Raw genomic sequence first — 19,613 nt, 5'->3', positions numbered from 1 at the left:
ATTTGTCTGCTATATTATAATTGTTATTATTCTAATGTTTTTGTGTCTTATTCAATAATTAATACTGTTTAAACCAAGATTTGGTGAAAGCAAGGCTTGTTTACAGAACCCAACACTACATTACCATTGGTGAATCTCTAAATTCAACATATTCATCAGTGCAGGAAGTTTGGGTCATAAGATCCAAGCCTGTCATAGTGAGGCGAACTTGTTGGTTAGATTCTGGAGTATCTATAGTCCAGCGACATTGGATCGGCTGGAAAACGGAACTTGGATATCCTGGTGACGTCAATGTCTGTGGACTGTCTGTAGCTGTACGTGTTCCCCCACACAATGCTGAATAAAAATATAATACCAATTTAATGATGGTCATTACCATTAAAATCAAAATGAACTACTGCGGATTCTGATATTTTTGTGGGTATCAATTTTCATGGTTTGAGAAAAAAAACTTTTTCATGGGAACTTAATTTCTTGGTTTCATCATTGCTTCTATTCAAGTAGCTTAAATTGTATTTCATCAAGTTTTCATCCTTGCAATTTTCCTACAGCCAAGAAATCCAGGCAAATTGAATCTTTTTTCCACAGCATCAAATCTGTGAAACTCACTATACTTGTTCAAAAAGATAAAAAATCTTGATCTTTTGAACTTTGCAATTACTCTATGGGTATACCATAACTATTGTGAATAAATAAGTCAAACATAGTAAAATCTCTTTTAATAGGTGTCCTTGAATGAAAAGTGTCCTTGAATGAAAACAGGCATTACAAAAGAAATTGAAATTCATTCAAAACCATTGCAAACTTCAGTGGCATCATAATGAGGATAAAAAGACTTCATCTTGTTCGCAACATGAACAAAACATACGTTATTTAGTTCAAAAGCACATATCTTAACAATTACTTCTATCCACAAAGCTCTGTTGTTTTCAGTGTCCAAAAGCAGATTATTTACATGTGTTCTGGAAGTTTGCATACAACATCTGCTTTAAACACTAGTTTGCATACAACATCTGCTTTAAACACTAGTTTGCATACAATATCTACTTTGAACACTATGCATGAAAGCTTATTTTTCAGTTCAACTTTGCTATCTATCATAAAGGAAGTAAAATAACCTCTAGGATGATTGCTAACGAGACAACTATCCACCAGAGTCCAAATGACATGGATGTAAGCAACTATAGGTCATCGTATGGAGAAAACAATACTAAGTTGTAAAACTTGTGTCCATTCGTCATTTTAAACAATAAAATATGTTTTAACTATTGTACAGACTTCAACAATGTTCATCTATAGTTCATCTCCTTCAGACAGCAACATAATAGATATTACTTTAAAATAAGATTGCTATATACCATATTTCATAAAGTTTTTTACCATATTTGTCATCAAGAAGTGCAGGAATCAAGATAAGGTGTAGGGAATTAAAATTATGAATAAACATCAAGAACTTTAACTCTGAATGAAGCTTTTTCTGCATGTAATAATTTTACAATGTTTATGATTGAAAAAGTGGATGGTGGGTTATTTTAGTCCAACATGTTGGCAAATTTTTATTTCACAAGTATTAGTTCTTGAAGCTAACAGAGTTCTCAAAATCTTTTTTTTCTGGTGGTCTTTGAAGAAAATCTGCTGGTCCTCTCAATTAATGTTTTTCTATTGCAAAATTCCAAAATTGTGTCAGTCCTTTGCAATTTTTGGTGGTCAAAACCTTCCGACCACTACTTTTCGAAAACTCTGAACTCATTATTCACTGTGTTTCATGCAAATTGTAAAAATCGAAGTGTAAGCCATTTTTTTTTAATTTTTCATTAATCGTGAAATGGACATTTTATTTCTTGTTCGTTTGTGCAACCATCAATAAATGGTGACTATGAAACATTGGATTGAGTTAAATGATAATTTACCATCTTCCTGGACATAAGTGGCATTAAATCCTGCTCCATCTACAGAACTATCTGTGTAAAACCTAACCAGCAGGACATTTGAAGTGGAACGGATTATTGGTGGAACTGTATCTCCACAGTATTTTCCTTTTAATGGATCATCCATATAAAATCCATCTCTTATCTGCGAATAAGATTTTTTATAAATTAAGAAAAAATATAATTTTAAAATATTAAGAATCTTTAAAAAAAAACCAACTAGGCTATACTGCTTGAAACTTTTTTAATGAAGTTTTTTTTTTCGTCTTGCCAGATGATCACAAATCTATCTACAAATCATGTTAAAGTTAATTCAGGTACAACAAAAATTTAAAGCTTCCCTTTTACCTCATACAAAACATTTCAGTTTATTTTGAGACTAAGTTGTAAGGTAAGCTTCTAAAAGACCCCAATTAGCAATAGTTCTGGCCCTGATGGTGGCAGCTGAGTCACTTACATTTTTTCAAACAGAAATACAATTGCACACTAATTGAGGATGTAGTTCTATTTCATGTGTTTGTTTTATTGACAAAATTTAGACATATGCAAACATTTAACAACTTACTTTTTTTTAATGTACTTACCTCTAAGAAATCATAGTAACATGTTGAATGACTCTCTATTCCCAATCCATTGACAGTTAACTTCACTATTTTGTTGTCCCCGACAATGATGATCCATCGACAATCTAAATTGTGTTCGTATTTACCGTTTCCATCAGAATCAACAGAGGTTATTCTACCTGAAGTACTGTTCAATACACCTCCACAGCCCTGAGATTCACCTGTGTTTAAAAAATACACAAAAGAGAATTAATCTTATGTATAATGAAAATATGAATCAATTTACAGTTTAAAAAAAGACTTGTCAGCATCAAAGTGTCTGCAATTTATAGAATAAGGCCAACTGCAGCCTGAAATTTCAAAAATAATTTTTAAGAACATTGTATACGCTTAAAATAACTCTTTGATATATTATAATTATAGTTTTCCTACCATAAGTAGTTCTGTAGGTAGCTGTAAATCCTGCTAAACTAACTGACCAATCAGTGACAAAGTTAATCAACATTTGATTGCCAGTTGTTCTCAGTACATCTGGTACTACTTCCCCACAAAATCTGCCAATCATTGGTGATGACAGATCTCCACCATCATAAACATCTACATAGTCAAAGTTACATGTTTGGTGGGCTTCCAATTCAAACGAGTTAAACCTGAAATAATTATTGGAAACTTAAGTGGTTTAATATTTCTTGTCTTGTATAGTCATACTGATTTGATTCCCATTGCACTTGAAGTATTTGTTCTTTTCTGCAACAAAAGACTAAAAGTATGTTATTCTGTGTTATTGGCTTCAATGCAGGCAACAGGGACACAAAAGAGTTAATTTCACTTAACTATAGAAAAAGCATTAATTGTGCTGATGTATAGCTAAATTTCATTTTTGCTCTTTAGATGTAGTTTTGTTTTATCCCTGAAATTGATGAAAGCTAATTTCATTTTCTTTGAGACCCTTCTTTTAAAAAGACATGTACTCAAGGGGAAAGGGAGTGGGTTAACTTCTGTTTCATTTGCTTTGGAAATATTTGTACATGTACTTGTTTCTTTTGGTCATATTCACTATCCATTAATTTTTTTTTTCTGTAATTTCCTCTAGAACTTGCAGGCTATTTATCTGATGTAAAGTTTAACTTGAACACAGAAATTGTTAAAGTGAAAGAAGTTGAAGGTCATGTATTGTGATGATGTTGGACTATAAATTGATTAAATTATCCCTTCTGTACAGCAGATCATATGTGATTACCCTAAAACTCAATGATTATTCATATGACATCAGCTGATGTTTACCTGAGAATAAACAGGTAAATCATGTAAATCCAAGTATCATTTATCAATTCATCTCCCGAGGCCAACTTTCTGACACTAAAACTTGTTATTTTAATTTAGAATGAAGAGATAGGGATCATGCATCCACAATAGTTTCAAAAGTGATCATAAATGTACTACTCCATTAAATATAAAAACAGTCTGAATTTTACAGAATTTCTTCATTTTTTCATTGATTTTACCAATTTGATCTCCGTTTAAAAATTTATCCCTAGATTTCTTGCTGGTTGGTCATCAACAAACATAATCTAAGTTAAAAATTAGACCCAAAAAAAAAGATTTACCTAAATTTGTTCCTGATTGGCATGTTAGTTTCAAAGAAAAGGATTTTTCAAAATATTCCATTAGGCATATATTAATTTTTTTGGCAAGGAATGTTAAAAAGGCAGTAAGTGATTTTAATAATATTTTACCATAGGGCAAAAATTATGACAACATATATCTGTCACAGCTTAACATTTTGTAGGTTATTGCTTTATCAATGCATTCAAAGTATAGTCAAACAGGAAGTGGGTATCAGAGTGATCCAAAAAGTGGGCACCTCACACTCCTCTTCAGCTGCTGACCAATTGTGAGGTTATTCAGTGAAGTAGTTTCTAAGAAAATAGTGACGAAAAAATTGGTTGGATGAATGGATAGATGGGCGCTGACAGACTGACAAGTTGATTGCAACATAGCCCCCACTCTAGGTATAATAATAATTTAACTTGCACATCAAAGGTCAATAATGTGCATTTTGTAACAAGCTTAAGAAAAATGTTATATTTTACATACATTTGGAGCAGATCTTGACCATTATAGCCACTGTTTCTTTAATACAATATTTCACATTTAAACAGACCATCCTAATACCATAACCTAATCAAAACTTACTTTAAGCTAACTATTCTGTTTTCTTCTACTGTTATAAGCCACGTACAATTAGCATTATGATGATAACTTGTAGGATGTGTTGGTGTTTGAATGTATCCAAATGGGTCAGTAAATTCTCCTCCACAATTAGATACCCTATAGCTTGCCCAGAACCCTTTGCCGGGGACAGTACCATCCGTTTTAAACTGTACAAAAAGAGCATCTTTTCCACTAACTGCTTGTGGAACAGTATTTCCACAGAATTTTCCTAGTTGTGCACCAGATGTGTTGTTCCCTTCATAAACTGTCAGAGCATCATATGGACAACTAGCGGGTCCTAAAATAAACCATAACACTTAAGCATCAGAACTATAATAAACAATAGCACTTATGCATCAGAACTGACAAACTTAAATGTTTGACCTGCTACACAGCATTATTTGAATGTTTGAATACACTAATAATTCTTAATTATATGATGAAAATAACACTTCATAAAATTGATGTGCCTGAAGTGCTTTCCTGGATTCATCTTCTTTTTCAAATGCTTAAAACCAAACATCTGAAATCTGAGTATGTTTGAATACTTGAAGAACTATATGATCAAGTATTATTATTATATACATGATCATTATCATAATTAATAATATAAAACAATGGGCATGGTCAAAAGACACCTGTAAGATAGATAGGTATGAAATTCTGAATAAAATTTGATATGTCTAACTACTGTCCACAATAAATAGACCTCATTCAACAAATTTGACCTGGGAAAAAAATCATGAAAAGTTAAGTATCACTGACTGGTTGACAAGGTTTCAGTATTGGCTACAACCATACAAACTTTGGTTAATCAATAAGAAAGAGGAATATGATTTAAAGGTATCTAAAATTTTAAAAGCCATCATTCCATAGAGTCACTGACATGATTTTGTTAGCTTACATCCTGGAATTTTTTTTTACCCCCTTGTCATTCAATGATGTGGAAGTCTATCCAGTATATTACTTGTTTTCATTCTTATTCTAGTCATCTTTTACTTGTCATGCCAAATATACATAGTCTTGACATTCTTTAAGCACACGAAGTCCAATGTTTAGCATAAACAACAAGAACTCCACAAGACATTTTTTCAGTGTGAAACACTTAATTTTCCTGTAAAATCATATCTAGTTTTTTATTGGTAATGCTGCTGTGAAATTTTTCATATCACTTTAACAAACTAATTAATAATATCTAATTTGGAAATATAAATATGTCCAAAGGAAACATTTTTTAAACAGGGTTCTTCCTATTATTAGTTACACAGTGTGCTAATGACCTAATACAATATATATGGGGTCAGTAAATTCCAAGTAGGGTGAGAGCAAAACGAATTTATCCTACCAACTATCTTAACATGTGGCATTTAGACCAGTGGCCTATCAAAGTGATCAAGTCTTCAATATAAAGAACCTACTTCCATTGGTCTATACAAAAACAAAAGCCAACAATAACAACTTGTTAGCTTTTAATATGTTTTAATTTCAATCATTTATCATCAATTTCTTCATCTGTTATCCGGGTGAAACCTTTCAGATTTTTCCTCAACGCCGTGTTGTTTTTATAAAGGGATGTAACACCACTACTAACCGTGTAATAAAAAAAAAACATGCCTACGAACCCCATATGAAATAAACAGGGTCTCCATGCAGTTGCTTTTGACCAATTATATTCCTAGAAATGTATAAGTGTAAGATAATATCCAGTATTGGAGACAATTTGCCCTCTACATATTGAAGAATCTGAAATGTTTCATTTACTAAAAATATATACTGGGTATATTAAGTGTATTAGAAGGCAATTACCGTTTATATGGTACACTTTATATCAGTTCTGACATTTATTGCACAAATACTGTAAATCCAGAAATAATAATGTGTATTTATTATTGGAATTTTTGAAAAATAGACAAAAATGCAAGATTAATTATTGCAATTGGAGGAAAATTTGCATACAGATATATGTAACAGATATCAGAATGCAAGTTCTTATTATTGCAATACTCACTCAGTCACATTATTTGCATTAAAAAAAAAAACTTGCAATAATATTTAAATTTAAAGTACTTCATTTATAGTGAACCTTCTTTTTTTTATGTTCATGATATAATTAATTTAAACATTACCTTCTATATCAAATATTCTGTTAAACTGTAGTACTATAAACCTTCCAGGATTAGAGACGATGGTATAGTTACAGATTAAGTTTGGTCCGTAATTGTTAGGATATCCAGGGGAGACAAATACCCCATTATCGTCCATAAATACAGCACCACAATCTATCAAATCAAATATTACTTAGCTGATAATATCCATATGATAAAAAATTGCATTACAATGTACATAGAAAGTTCATAAGGATTCCATTGTTACCAACTTTCACATGGTGTTAAATTGCAATGTTTTATGTCCCAATACAACTTAACATCCATGAGAGCAAGTGCTCTCAATGACAAGATTACAACAGTGCTGAGGAATATTTAAAACAAAAAAAGATTGTTTAATTTTCTGGCTAACCATTTAAATGACTTACAAAAATTGAATACATCTTTTTCAATAGTTTAAAGGATTGAAAATTATCAAATATTGAAGCACATAACAGATTTTTGATTAAAGAATCATCAAAACATATACTTTAAAAAAATTTCCTAAACATTTATATTTCATTACTAATAAATACAGACTTAACCTTTCTATATTGACTAGTTGTAACTCTTTAACAGAAAATAGATTTTAAATAAAAGTAAATTCTGAGTTTCATGTATGTTCCATAATGCTCTAATTTTTCACTAACCTACAGTCCAGTTAGCAGCAAATCCATTACCATTTGTATTCCTATCTGATCTGAATCTTACAACAATACGATTACTACTAGACATCTGCTTCGGAGGTGTTAAATTATGACACCATCTACCACGTGGTACTAATGTGTTGTTTGGTAGCGAATCATCAACCTATAAATTACAGTTAAAAGATTCATTTTAAGCACATCTGAAATTTATCATAGCGTGTAATAAATACATGACCTATCGTCTTACTTATCAACAACCGTTCTGCATGATTTTAACCTCTGACCTCAAAACTGCCCATAAAAGGTCACGCTCCTTTCAGTATAAAGGATTGTACAAAATTCAGGTAGGATTGAATGAATGACTAATAAAAGAACTACTTCCTCCACGTTGCACATATTTTATCTGTCAAAGGGCAATAAATAAATAAAAAAATTTTTTTTCTTCTTTAAAACCTTGAAAAAATTTAGACTTTTAAAGAGAAATGAAGGCTTGAGAGTGCTATCAATTTCATTTTCCATATAATTCATATTTCCAAGGGGCATAACTCTTTTAAAAATACTTAATCGGAACTAATAAGAACTGAGCATGCAGTTAAAAGTCTAAACTTAATACAAAAAGAATAGCAGTCTTGTGTAATGTTTGCATACTATGAACCAATACCCTACAAAATATAATGAACTGGATATAAGAGTTGGTCCAGACAAACAAGCTGATCCCTATAAACTGTCATTGTTTCTTGAGGAAAATAAGAATAAATTTATCTGGAGGGCATATCAAAGTCTATCTTACAATTACATACCTCTACATAATCATAATCACAAGAAGATTCCATCTCAAGGTCAAATGGTGGAATGAAATTTAAGATGATATGATATCCACTCTCCACATTAATGTCCCATTCACATTCAGACAAGTGGGGATAACTCTGTGGGTAGTTAGGGGAGGTAATTCTGCCAGTATTCTGATGTAACAAACCACCACAACCTGAAAAAGACAATTTAAATCTGAGGGTAGGAATGCCTTCATCGTCAAGCGTCAAATGTCCATTTTTTGGTACGGCTAGCATCAAATGAGCCATATTTTTTTTATCATCACTCTTCATATCTCATTTTGTAGCTACGGTTAGCGTCAAATGGAGTAAAATAATTATCGTTAATGTTATTTTAACAAATATGTTACCGTCGTTCATTATGTGGGGTACCCCATTCCTACCCTCATATCTTATTTCTTGATGTGGTCTTCAAAAAAGGGGATTAAAAATTGCTAATCTCAATATTCAGCACATATTGCCAAAAATTGAGGAAATAAGACTCACCCTTAATGAAAAGAAAAGTTTACATATTTTGGGCCTATGTGAAACATTCTTAAATCCAGAATTAGGTGATAATTTAATTGAAGTAAATGGTTATGACATAATAAGAAGAGATAGACATGAAACCCAAGACAAAACAGGGGTTGGGGTATTAGTTTACATAAACAACTTAATGGCATATGAAAGGAGAGAAGACTTAGAGATTGGTAATGTTGAATCAATTTGGCTTCAGATCAATTTTCCATCCACAAAATCTATTCTTTTGTGTTCAGTTTACAGACCACCTGATATGAAAATAGACTGGATAGATGCTTTTGAATTAGAAATAAGTAAAGCATCAAGCTTAGATTTAGAAATTATTATCATGGGTGATATAAATATTGACTATGCTCAAGGATGTAGTAACAACAAATGGTCCAATATGATACAGTGCTATGGTCTTACACAACTTATTGATAATCCAACAAGAGTAACAGATAAAAGTAAAAAGATCATTGACCATATATATACAAATAAGTCCGATAATATAATTGAAACATATGTACCTTATTTGGCATTAAGTGACCATTACCCAGTATGCCTTACAAGAAAAACAAATGTTAAAGAAATACCTGATTCTAACCACAAGATCATAACTTATAGATGTTTTAAAAAGTTTAATGAAGGAAATTTTATAAAAGAACTTCAATGTAAACCATTTAATACTGTGAAAGAAGAACATGACACAGACAAAGCTTTAAATATCTGGTATTCTCTTTTCAATAATGTTTTAAATAAGCATGCTCCAACAAAAACAAAGCGAGTCAAAAATGTTCAAAGGCCAGAATGGTTAACCCCTGAAATATTAACTGCCAGACAAAACAGGGATTATTACCATAAACAGCATGATCTAGACAGATACGGGTTCTGGAGGAACAAGAGCACATCACTTATAGATGATGCAAAAAACAATTTTTATAAAACATCTATTGAACAGGCTAAAAATCTAAAAGAATTATGGAAATATGTCAAGGGGCTCAACCAAACTAAAAGTTCTCCTTTTCCATCACAACTTGATACACAATGGTGTTATCACAGAAACTCAGCATATAGTTGATGCTTTTAACAAACATTTTATAAATATTGCCCTGAAAGATAGCCTATCAACATCTAAATCATACAAATTTGATAGTAATAAGATTTATGAGGAGGTAGCAGCAAAAGTACCTCAAGATACTTGGTTTTACATCCCCTTGATTACAGTTGCAGAAGTTAAGGACTGCCTTAGGAATTTAAATGTTGCAAAAGCTACAGGCATTGATCAGATCAGTCCTCGCATACTTAAACTATCATCAGAAGTTATTTCACCGTCAATAACTTATGTTATAAATAGGAGTATCACTGCTGGTATATTTCCTTCTGAGCTTAAAAATGCCCGTGTCATGCCAAGTCATAAAAAGGGTCCTAAAGATACTGTCGACAACTATAGACCAATATCTATTTTGCCTACTCTTTCAAAGATTTTTGAAAAGCATGTCTGCAAACACCTATACCGATACCTATTAAAATATAAGCTCCTTCATGCAAGTCAGTCTGGATTTAGAAGCCACCACTCTTGTCACACTGCTTTACTAAAACTTATTGATCAGTGGTTGAAAGCCATTGATGATGGAGAAATTATAGGTATTATCTTCCTAGATTTTAAAAAAGCATTTGATCTGGTAGATCACATTATCCTTCTTCAAAAACTGCAGTGCTACAAAATTTCAAATTTATCATGTAACTGGTTTAAATCATATCTATCTCATAGATTCCAACAAGTTGAAAATGGGACAATCAAGTCAAGGGCACTAGAAATGAAATCTAGAGTACCTCAGGGCTCCATATTAGGCCCCATTTTATCTTTATTGTTCATTAATGATTTGCCCCTTCATATAACCTCATCTCAAGCAGACCTCTATGCAGATGATACTACCATTCACTGCACAGGTCGTAGTCTCAATACCATCCAGGACAGCATTACAAATGATTGAGACAGAATTGAAGAATGGTGCAAGGGAAATAAGATGTATATATATCCAACAAAAACTACATCTATGGTTATTGGTTGTAGACAGAAACTAGCAAAAACAGACCATGTTCTTAATTTGACTGTTGGTAACTCCCACATTAGAGATGTTAATGGCGAAAAGCTCCTAGGGGTTTTTATTGATGAAAATCTTGAGTGGACAGCCCAAATTGACACTTTGTGCACAAAAATCAGTACCAGGCTAAATCTTTTGTCTAGGATAAAGAAATCCCTCCTCCTGGAAACACGAAAGTTATACTTTAATGGTTATATTCTCCCTATTTTGGATTACTGTTGTACAATTTGGGGAAACACCAGTGACCAAAATACAAATAGATTAGATAAACTTCAAAAACGAGCAGCTAGAATTATTCTTGAACTTCCTTATGATACCCCATCTAATACAATGTTTAAAAAGTTATCATGGCTCCTGATTTACTGATCGTGTAATTTACCACAAGGCCTTATATGTTCGTAAATGTTTATATGGATCTGTCCCAGAATATTTGTCTAATAAAATCTCCTATGTTATAAATAAAAATGGAATGCAACTTAGATCAAATACTACCCAATTACTTAATATACCAAAGGCAAGAACAAACACATATAGATGATCTTTTTCATATTCTGGCCCAACTTTATGGAATAAACTACCAGAAGCACTAAGACACATGTCAAACATAAATACTTTTAAAACAAACTGCTTTAAGTTTTTGCTTGAAAATCCAGGAATTATTTAAATGATTATGTATCAATTTTGATTATGTTTTCTTATGTTTATCTTTGTTATGAAGAAATTGTGTGATGCATTGTGAGTGGAGTGAGGGCCTCAAGGGAGAATAGTGTTTGTACTAATTGAGCATACCCTCTTGAAATAAAGATTATTATTATTATTATTATTATTATTATTATTATGTGAAAACCAAGCTTTCCTTTTTCAGGAGTCCACTAGTAACTTGGAAGAAAATATTGCAATTGGCCATTTTTAGCAATTTCAAAGAATTCCTCATTATCAATGGGTCTTCAATTAAATATTTTGTATCATTATACTTTTACTTTAGGTATATTTTCCAAATGAATGGCACTGTGTGACAAGATCCTATCTTCCCATTTACTAGATTATACACCTTTTTGGGACCACTAATAAACAGAAAGGTCCCTACCAATTTCTCACTCAGTAACTTGAGACACTATTAAAGGTGAAAGTTCAACAAAAACTAAGGAGATAAAACTGCTAGGCTGTTAGATACACATATTTCATTGTATATCCTTAGACTTACAAACCAATGAAACATTTTTTTTTTCAATTTCCATAAAAATCTCAGATTTTGAATGATTTTTTAGTTGAGACAAAAATCTACAAATAAATGTATGTAAAACAAATAGATGATTTACCTCCAGCAGACTGAAAGTAAGACATCATGAATCCATTTCCTCCTATACTATAATCTGAGCTAAATATAACTCTGAGGGCATTAGACTGAGACACAAAATCTGTAATTGTATGGTTTCCACAAAATTGTCCAATAGATGGAGATCTAGGTAGTTGTCCGTTTAATATTTCTACGTAATCAAATCTACATTCAGGGTGACTCTCTAAGGAAAAGTTTCCAAAATGTACCTATAAAAAATGTAAACATACATTCAGTTAGTATCTGTTCCATTTTCCATTTTTACATATTGTTTATCGTTTGAAAAGCTGTGTTAATGATATTTGGGAGTAAGTTTTATGTATCAGAAAATAAACGTTATTTTAGAGAAACATACTCCATATATTTTCTTTCCTGTTTTTAAAGTATTTATGAATATGAATAAAAGAATGAAGCTAGATCTGTGATATATAATTATGTCAATGAGACAGCAACCCAAAACAAAAAGCTTACTTACATTGACCTGGTATCCCTCTGGTTGTTGAATTAACCAGGCACAAGCATCACTATTGTTATAGTAGTTAGGGAAGTTTGGACTAGTTATAACACCAGATGGAGCTGCTAATATACCACCACAATCTGGTAAATTGAAAAAAAAGTTAAGTACAATGGCTTAAGAATTGATAAATCATATTGAAACATTTAAGATTATCTAAAACTAGAATTCTAGAACTTTCGATTTTAGTTAGTACAAAAGTATATATATATATAGAGAACTTATCATTATTGGTGGCAAAACATTAACCTATTTATTAAACTGTGAACTTAGGAATTAACATTATTCATTTGACGAACATGTACTTGGACCATATAAGTTGCATGGGGTACAATAAATCTCAACAAAAATTATGGGTAAATACAGTTGCTACTAATGGGTTAACACTTCCTACTCCACAAGTGACACTTGCTGTGTTACTCCTGTTGCAGTACGTTGATGAGACATATCCAGTGATTCAGCATGACTACAATTGTGGATTGGTAAATGTCTCTTGTCTGACCCTACAATATCCCCAATGTCGACAATAGATCATAATATTTGGCTTTCTCTAATCTGTGCATTCAGCTACAAAGAAGTGACCATGTAAGGAGTTCAAAGTATCTTGATCTTCTATATCAAATCTATTACCTAGCATTCCAATTCATAAGTAGACTACTTTAGCAACAATTGTATACAATACCTGTGAAGTAATACTTGATCAGGAAGCCTTTATCGACATTAGAGTGATCAGATTTATATCTGACCCATAGGTTTGGCATTGGTGAGAAAACTGGTAATGGTAATGTTGTGTTACCACAGAACTTTCCTACAAGTTCTCCATTCTCATCTGTACCTGTTCAAACAATGAGAAAAGAGAATGTGTACATATAATCTTCATTTCATGTTTTGAGAAGCTATGACGAGTAGCAAAATATATTTAAAGATTGTTCATCCACTTAATAAAATTCACTGCCTTATTCCAGTACATTTGCACAAAACCTTAAAAGATCTTTAAAAAAAATGCTTATTTCTTATAATCAGCCATCTTAAAAAAAAATGTCTTTTCATCTTTGTAAAATAAAGAAATATGAAGTGTAAGATTATCCTGGACTAACAACTGAAAAGAACTTACTTTTCAAACTTTAAGTTACAGATGTCCATCTTTCTTTATGAATAAGGATGAATAAGTCTAGAGTGGCAGTCAAATTCAAAGTTTAAATAATCTGACTCATATCAATCATAAAATCAAATTTACTGAAAATAATTTAAATCAAACTTGAATTTTTTGTCGGAAGTTGAGATGAATGAAGCATTGTTGTTGAGATGACAAAAGTAAAAGGAATAACTAATTTCTTGATATAAATGACTTTTTGCACATACAGTACAGGCAGATGTTAATATGTACACAGAAAAAATCAACATACCTTCTCGAACTTCTATGAAATCATAAGTACAGTCACCATGGGACTCCAAGCTGAAGTCAATGAAGTTTAACATTATAGTAGAACCATTTATGTTCGGGTTCCGTATGACCCAGATACATTCCTCATTGTTACTATAATTAGCCGTGGGATATCCAATAGAAGTTATGTTACCATTAGTATCACTCAGGATTCCACCACACACTAAAATATATCATATCAATCTATCATATTAGATTCTAAAAATTAAACACAAGTGAACCAACGCCTGGTAAATCTTCTGTCAGTAGATTCCATAAAGTGGATACCTCAGGTATGCAGGGTCGTTACGTATATATTAGATTTAAATTCAACTTTTTTATTGGTTTAAATGCAGTCATGTGTTTTTCTTTAATCTACAGTAATACTCCATCAGGCATTATCATGATAATGTCCCTAGTATTTTTTAAAAAATGTTTCTCTTTTATTTCAACAGTGATTCAGCAGGAGTCAGTTTCACCAAAATACTTACGACCAAGATTGATCGTAAGTCATGAACAATTCAGTATACTTACAATTAATCTTAGTCTTAAGTTTTTTGTGAAACCGACTCCAGTTGTTTATGTAATGACATTTCAACGTGTTTGACTTGATAATGATTAGATTGTGCTTCAGACAGTAGTATTGAATTCAGTAGTAAAATTGATAATGCACAAGCCTTCAGCACATGCATATTAAATGTCCCAGTTAATACTATTGACCTTGTGCAGTTTATATATTAGGATAATGTCCTTTTAATAAGTAACAATATGTAAATAAATCCTAAGTCTGAAAGAGATATCATCAATCTAAGATTATATAAAACTCACTGAATATGATACAAAAATAAATATAAGTTGGAACAAATTCATTTGGATAACTAATTATTCTACTACTCATTATTAAAGAAATTACTGTTGTTTTTTCTCAGAGTTTCAATTCTGTCAATCAAGTTGGTCTGACATTAACAATAAAAGATGTATTCAGAAATTGTATACAAAACAAGACCATTATTCACACATTTTCCTTCATTTGGCATCTTTTCAGCAAAAGAGTTAGTATAGCATGATTGGCCTTGTAATAAGAAAATAAAATGACTACAGATCTAATATGTATAAAAAGGCCATAATTTTGTCAATTAAAGTTAAATAAAAATGGAACACAAATTTGATTGACCCAGTTTTTTCTCCCGTTGAATGCAGGTTCTTTTTGTAACAAGAGTGGACACACTGAAATGTCTCGCCTGTTTTAGTGTTCATAATTGAATTTATGTTGAAAGTAAAAAAAATAAGTTTATATAAGCTTTACATTAAATTAACATTTTAATGATGAATGAACATGAAGTCAAGGTGAGATAAACCCTATCAGACAAACATGTAGGCCGTACAATCATTCCATACACCAAATTTATTTAACATATATTGCCTAAAGTATCTTAGAAACAAACCTCATTGAGGAAACTGAACTTTGACCAATGAACCATAAAATGAGGTCAAGGTAAGATGACACCTGTCAGACAGACATATACACATAACATTCATTCCATACAGAAAATTTTATGAACTTATCACTTATCTGCCAGTTGGAAATGTGAACCTTACGATCATTCTATACACCAAATATAGAAGACCTATTGGTGATAGAATTTGAGATATGGACTTTATCATGAAAACTAAATCTTGTTCACTGATCCATTAAATGATGTCAAGGTCAAATGAAATATGTCTGACAGATATGTGAACCATGCAAGGTACGCACATGCCAAATAAAGTTATCATTTTACTCATAATAATTGAGAAAATCACATTACAAAAACCATACAGTTTTTTTTCCAAGTAGTTGCTGGACCAAGAAAATGAGGTCAAGGACAATGGACATATGACTGACAGAAACTTTGTCACATAAGGCATTAGAAATATTAAGCTGTAAGTAATGAGATAATGACGCTGCTGCTGCCGATGCCCCTGCCAACGCTGCTGCTGCCGCCCCTGCCGAAGATCACTATCATAGTGTCTTCATACTACAAATTGTATGGGTTATTATCCACTATATGAAAATATGCTGAATAACTGTGGTTAAGGTTAAATAACATAGTGATATACCATTGATATTGATAATTGTGATTAAACATGGCAGTGATGAGTGATATTATAATTGTTAGATTTTAACACAAGAAGAATATTTAATCACAATCTTTGCAAGTTAAGTGCTGAAAAGTGAAATAGTTTGACATGTGATAATGTTACATCTGCAGTGAGTTATAAAAACATCATAACTGCTGAAAAGGAAAATTATTAATATTAACTATTACTGAAAGAGAGGAATTTTCTTGATACCAGATCAACCAGAAATGCTTTTTAGAAAAAACAGCATCATAAAATCACATGGGATACACTTTTGGCTAATAAATCACAGGCAAATATAGCAACAACATTTGAGTAAATAAAATCGCATTATACAAATTTTTTTTTTGAAACATTAAGTCAAATGACTACTAAAAGCAAACTTTGAAATTTCTTATGAGATAATTTTTCATCTAGATTTAAGGTTCATCAGAAGGGATTGACAAATATGGCCATTTTTTTTTTATTTCCTCTTGAGTACAGACAAACCTGTGCACAAGGAAAAGTTTTAAGGCATTGCAGAAACTGGATAAATATTTGTCAATTCCTTGAGATGAACCTGAAAGACCCCCCCCACCCCAAAAAAAAAAACAAAAAAAAACTAAAATTATCTTCAATCTTTGATCAAAATATTGTAAAAAGTCATATTTTCATATTATCTATTTATCTATTTATCTATTTATGTTGCTATGCTAAAATATTTTTTACTTATCTCAATACTTATCTTATTTCATATGTATCAAAAATCAGTAAATGTGATTCTGTTGTGTAAACAAAATTTCAAAAGTTCTTCAATCTGTACATATTCAGCCAATTAATCTTTATGAAGGGACTGGAGTGAACTGTATTCTATGTTAAACATTCATGCATGAGTGACCTTATTTTAACATTTTCACACCTTCCAATGTTTTTGTTAATCACGGTTTAGTAATGATCCCTTAAAAGTTTTTATTATTTATTATACTTATTAATGTTATTTAAAGATTTTTATAAAATAATCTATTTCAATGTAAGTAATCAGCAGTTAAATAATAAAATACATTCCATACACCAAATATAGTTGACCTATTACTTATAGCATCTGAGAAGAAGACCAAACAACAGAAACTTAACATTGACCAATGAACCATGAAAATAAGCTCAAGGTCAGATGAAACCTGTCAGAAGTACATGCACACCTTACAATCATTCCATACACCACATATAGTTGACCTATAACTTATAGTATCTGAGAAGAGGACCAAACAAGAGCAACTTAACATTGACCAATGAACCATGAAAATGAGGTCAAGGACAAATGACACCTGCCAGACAGACATGTACACCTTACAATCATTCCATACACCAAATATAGTTGACCTATTGCTTATAGTATTAGAAAAACAGACCAAAACACAAAAACTTAACATTGACCATTGAACCATGAAAATAGGTCAAGGACAAATGACACCTGCCAGACAGACATGTACACCTTACAATCATTCCATACACCAAATATAGTTGACCAATGGCTTATAGTATTAGAAAAACAGACCAAAACACAAAAACTTAACATTGACCAATGAACCGTGAAAATGAGGTCAAGGTCAGATGAAACCTGCCAGACTGACATGTATCCCTTATAATCATTCCATACACCACATATAGCTGACCTACTGCTTGTAGTATCTGAGAAACGGACCTAATCACGTAAATTTAACCTTGATCACTGATCCATGAAATGAGGCTGAGGTCAGGTGAACCCTGTCTGATGGACATGTAGACGTTGCAAGGAACCCATATACCAAATATAGTTATCCTATTACTCATAATAAGTGAGAAATTTACATAACAAAAAAACTAAACTTTTTTTTCAAGCAGTCGCTGAACCATGAAAATAAGGTCAAGGACATTGGACATATGACAGACGGAAAGTTCGTAACATAAGGTATCTGCATACAAAGTATGAAGCATCCAGGTCTTCTACCTTCTGAAATAGAAAGCTTTATACAAATAGTTTACGCCGCCGGATAGTAATACCTATGTCTCACTTTCTGCGACTTTCGTCGCAGGCGAGACAAAAATGGTATTAAAGATTGTTGTTTGGCTGTATCAACAGAAAGATGACTTTGGATCTTTCAGGCTTAATTTAATGACAGCTTTTGGCCAGTGGTTTAAGAGCAGCAAATGTTTTAGCATACTATCAAAAATTTGGGAAAAATTGGTCTTAAACACGTTATTTCATAATTTTCATCCATTGATTTCCATTCATATCTTTTACTTAGGGCTGTTCCATTAAAACATACATGGTACCCAGTGAAGGCACTTTAAAAATGGGGTAACCACCTATACAGGCAAATTAAAATTTCACTTACATTTCCACTATGCAAACACATAGATGACACCCACCCATAGTTGAGATTTGGAAGTGCTTTCCCTGGGTCCCTTGTATGCTTTTATGGAACAGCACTTAGTAATTATAGAGATAGAAATTGCCCTTTTATGAGATTTTTCAAATTCTTTTAATTGGTTAAAAAAAAACTTTTAAATACTTTGCCATTATATAACTTGCCTGCATCTTCCTGTGATGAATAAGATGCTCTGAATCCACCATTACTGATAGAACCATCTGTCCTGAATATAACCTTCATAGTGTTTCCATAGGACTGGATAATACCTGGGTTTGTCTCACCACAAACTCTTCTGAAGCGAGGTGAATTGTCCAAAATTCCATTATAAACCTTAGAAAGGAAAATTAATAGACACTTCAAATAACCAAAGTCCTTGCTGGTGTTGGTCCGTAATCAGACATATGAAACATAATTTCTAAATCTAAGCTTCCTAAGGATGATTGTTGCCAAGTTTGCTCCCGATTGAAACAGTAGTGTCAGAGTAAAATATTTTTTTGAAAACAGTGCATTTTCCAACTTAGATCAGCTTATAAATATATATTCCAAGGTGGGAGCAATATTGAACTTGTTTCATGTTCATTGGGTATATTTTTGATAGAAACCCATGTTTATGATGACCAATGAACCATCCCTAAATATAGTTGACCTATTTTTCATATACTGAACCGAAAACTGATGAGTGATGAATGTGAATATGCATCACAGGGTAAAGCGTGCTTGCATAAAGCTCAATATCAAATTTTCAAAAGCTCTGACTAGTAGTACCTGAGAAAAATGTGATGAAAGTTTACAACATGGCCATCATGTGTAAGAATATACAAGTATTTGGCTTACAGATAGCTGATAAGCAATGAATGAGAAAAAGCCTCACAAAGTATAGCATGTTCGCATGAAGCC

General features: G+C 31.9%; 1 protein-coding gene and 1 long non-coding RNA gene across 2 annotated transcripts in view; both read right to left on the bottom strand.

The window, feature by feature from the left end:
- Positions 1-19,613, bottom strand: part of LOC127729008 (cubilin-like) — a 66,529-nt gene that overhangs the window by 8,540 nt on the left and 38,376 nt on the right. Inside the window, exons 17-29 of the mRNA XM_052236583.1 lie at positions 18,878-19,046; positions 14,189-14,389; positions 13,465-13,617; positions 12,744-12,865; positions 12,252-12,477; positions 8,297-8,481; positions 7,500-7,659; positions 6,832-6,984; positions 4,688-5,003; positions 2,924-3,141; positions 2,513-2,712; positions 1,911-2,073; positions 125-336 (exon numbers count right to left, since the gene is read on the bottom strand). Of these exons, the coding sequence (XP_052092543.1) occupies positions 125-336; positions 1,911-2,073; positions 2,513-2,712; positions 2,924-3,141; positions 4,688-5,003; positions 6,832-6,984; positions 7,500-7,659; positions 8,297-8,481; positions 12,252-12,477; positions 12,744-12,865; positions 13,465-13,617; positions 14,189-14,389; positions 18,878-19,046 (2,478 nt within the window). The remainder of the gene's footprint in view (positions 1-124; positions 337-1,910; positions 2,074-2,512; positions 2,713-2,923; positions 3,142-4,687; positions 5,004-6,831; positions 6,985-7,499; positions 7,660-8,296; positions 8,482-12,251; positions 12,478-12,743; positions 12,866-13,464; positions 13,618-14,188; positions 14,390-18,877; positions 19,047-19,613) is intronic.
- LOC127730153 (uncharacterized) lies at positions 15,507-17,281 on the bottom strand. The gene is made up of 2 exons (XR_007994979.1): positions 17,160-17,281; positions 15,507-15,833 (listed from the first exon to the last, which is right to left on the bottom strand). It is a non-coding gene; the product is annotated as an uncharacterized LOC127730153 (long non-coding RNA).

This window comes from Mytilus californianus, unplaced genomic scaffold, assembly GCF_021869535.1.
Source record: "Mytilus californianus isolate M0D057914Y unplaced genomic scaffold, xbMytCali1.0.p SCAF_2, whole genome shotgun sequence".
NCBI classification, from domain to species: domain Eukaryota; kingdom Metazoa; phylum Mollusca; class Bivalvia; order Mytilida; family Mytilidae; genus Mytilus; species Mytilus californianus.
This window is presented reverse-complemented; position numbering and strand designations above follow the sequence as displayed.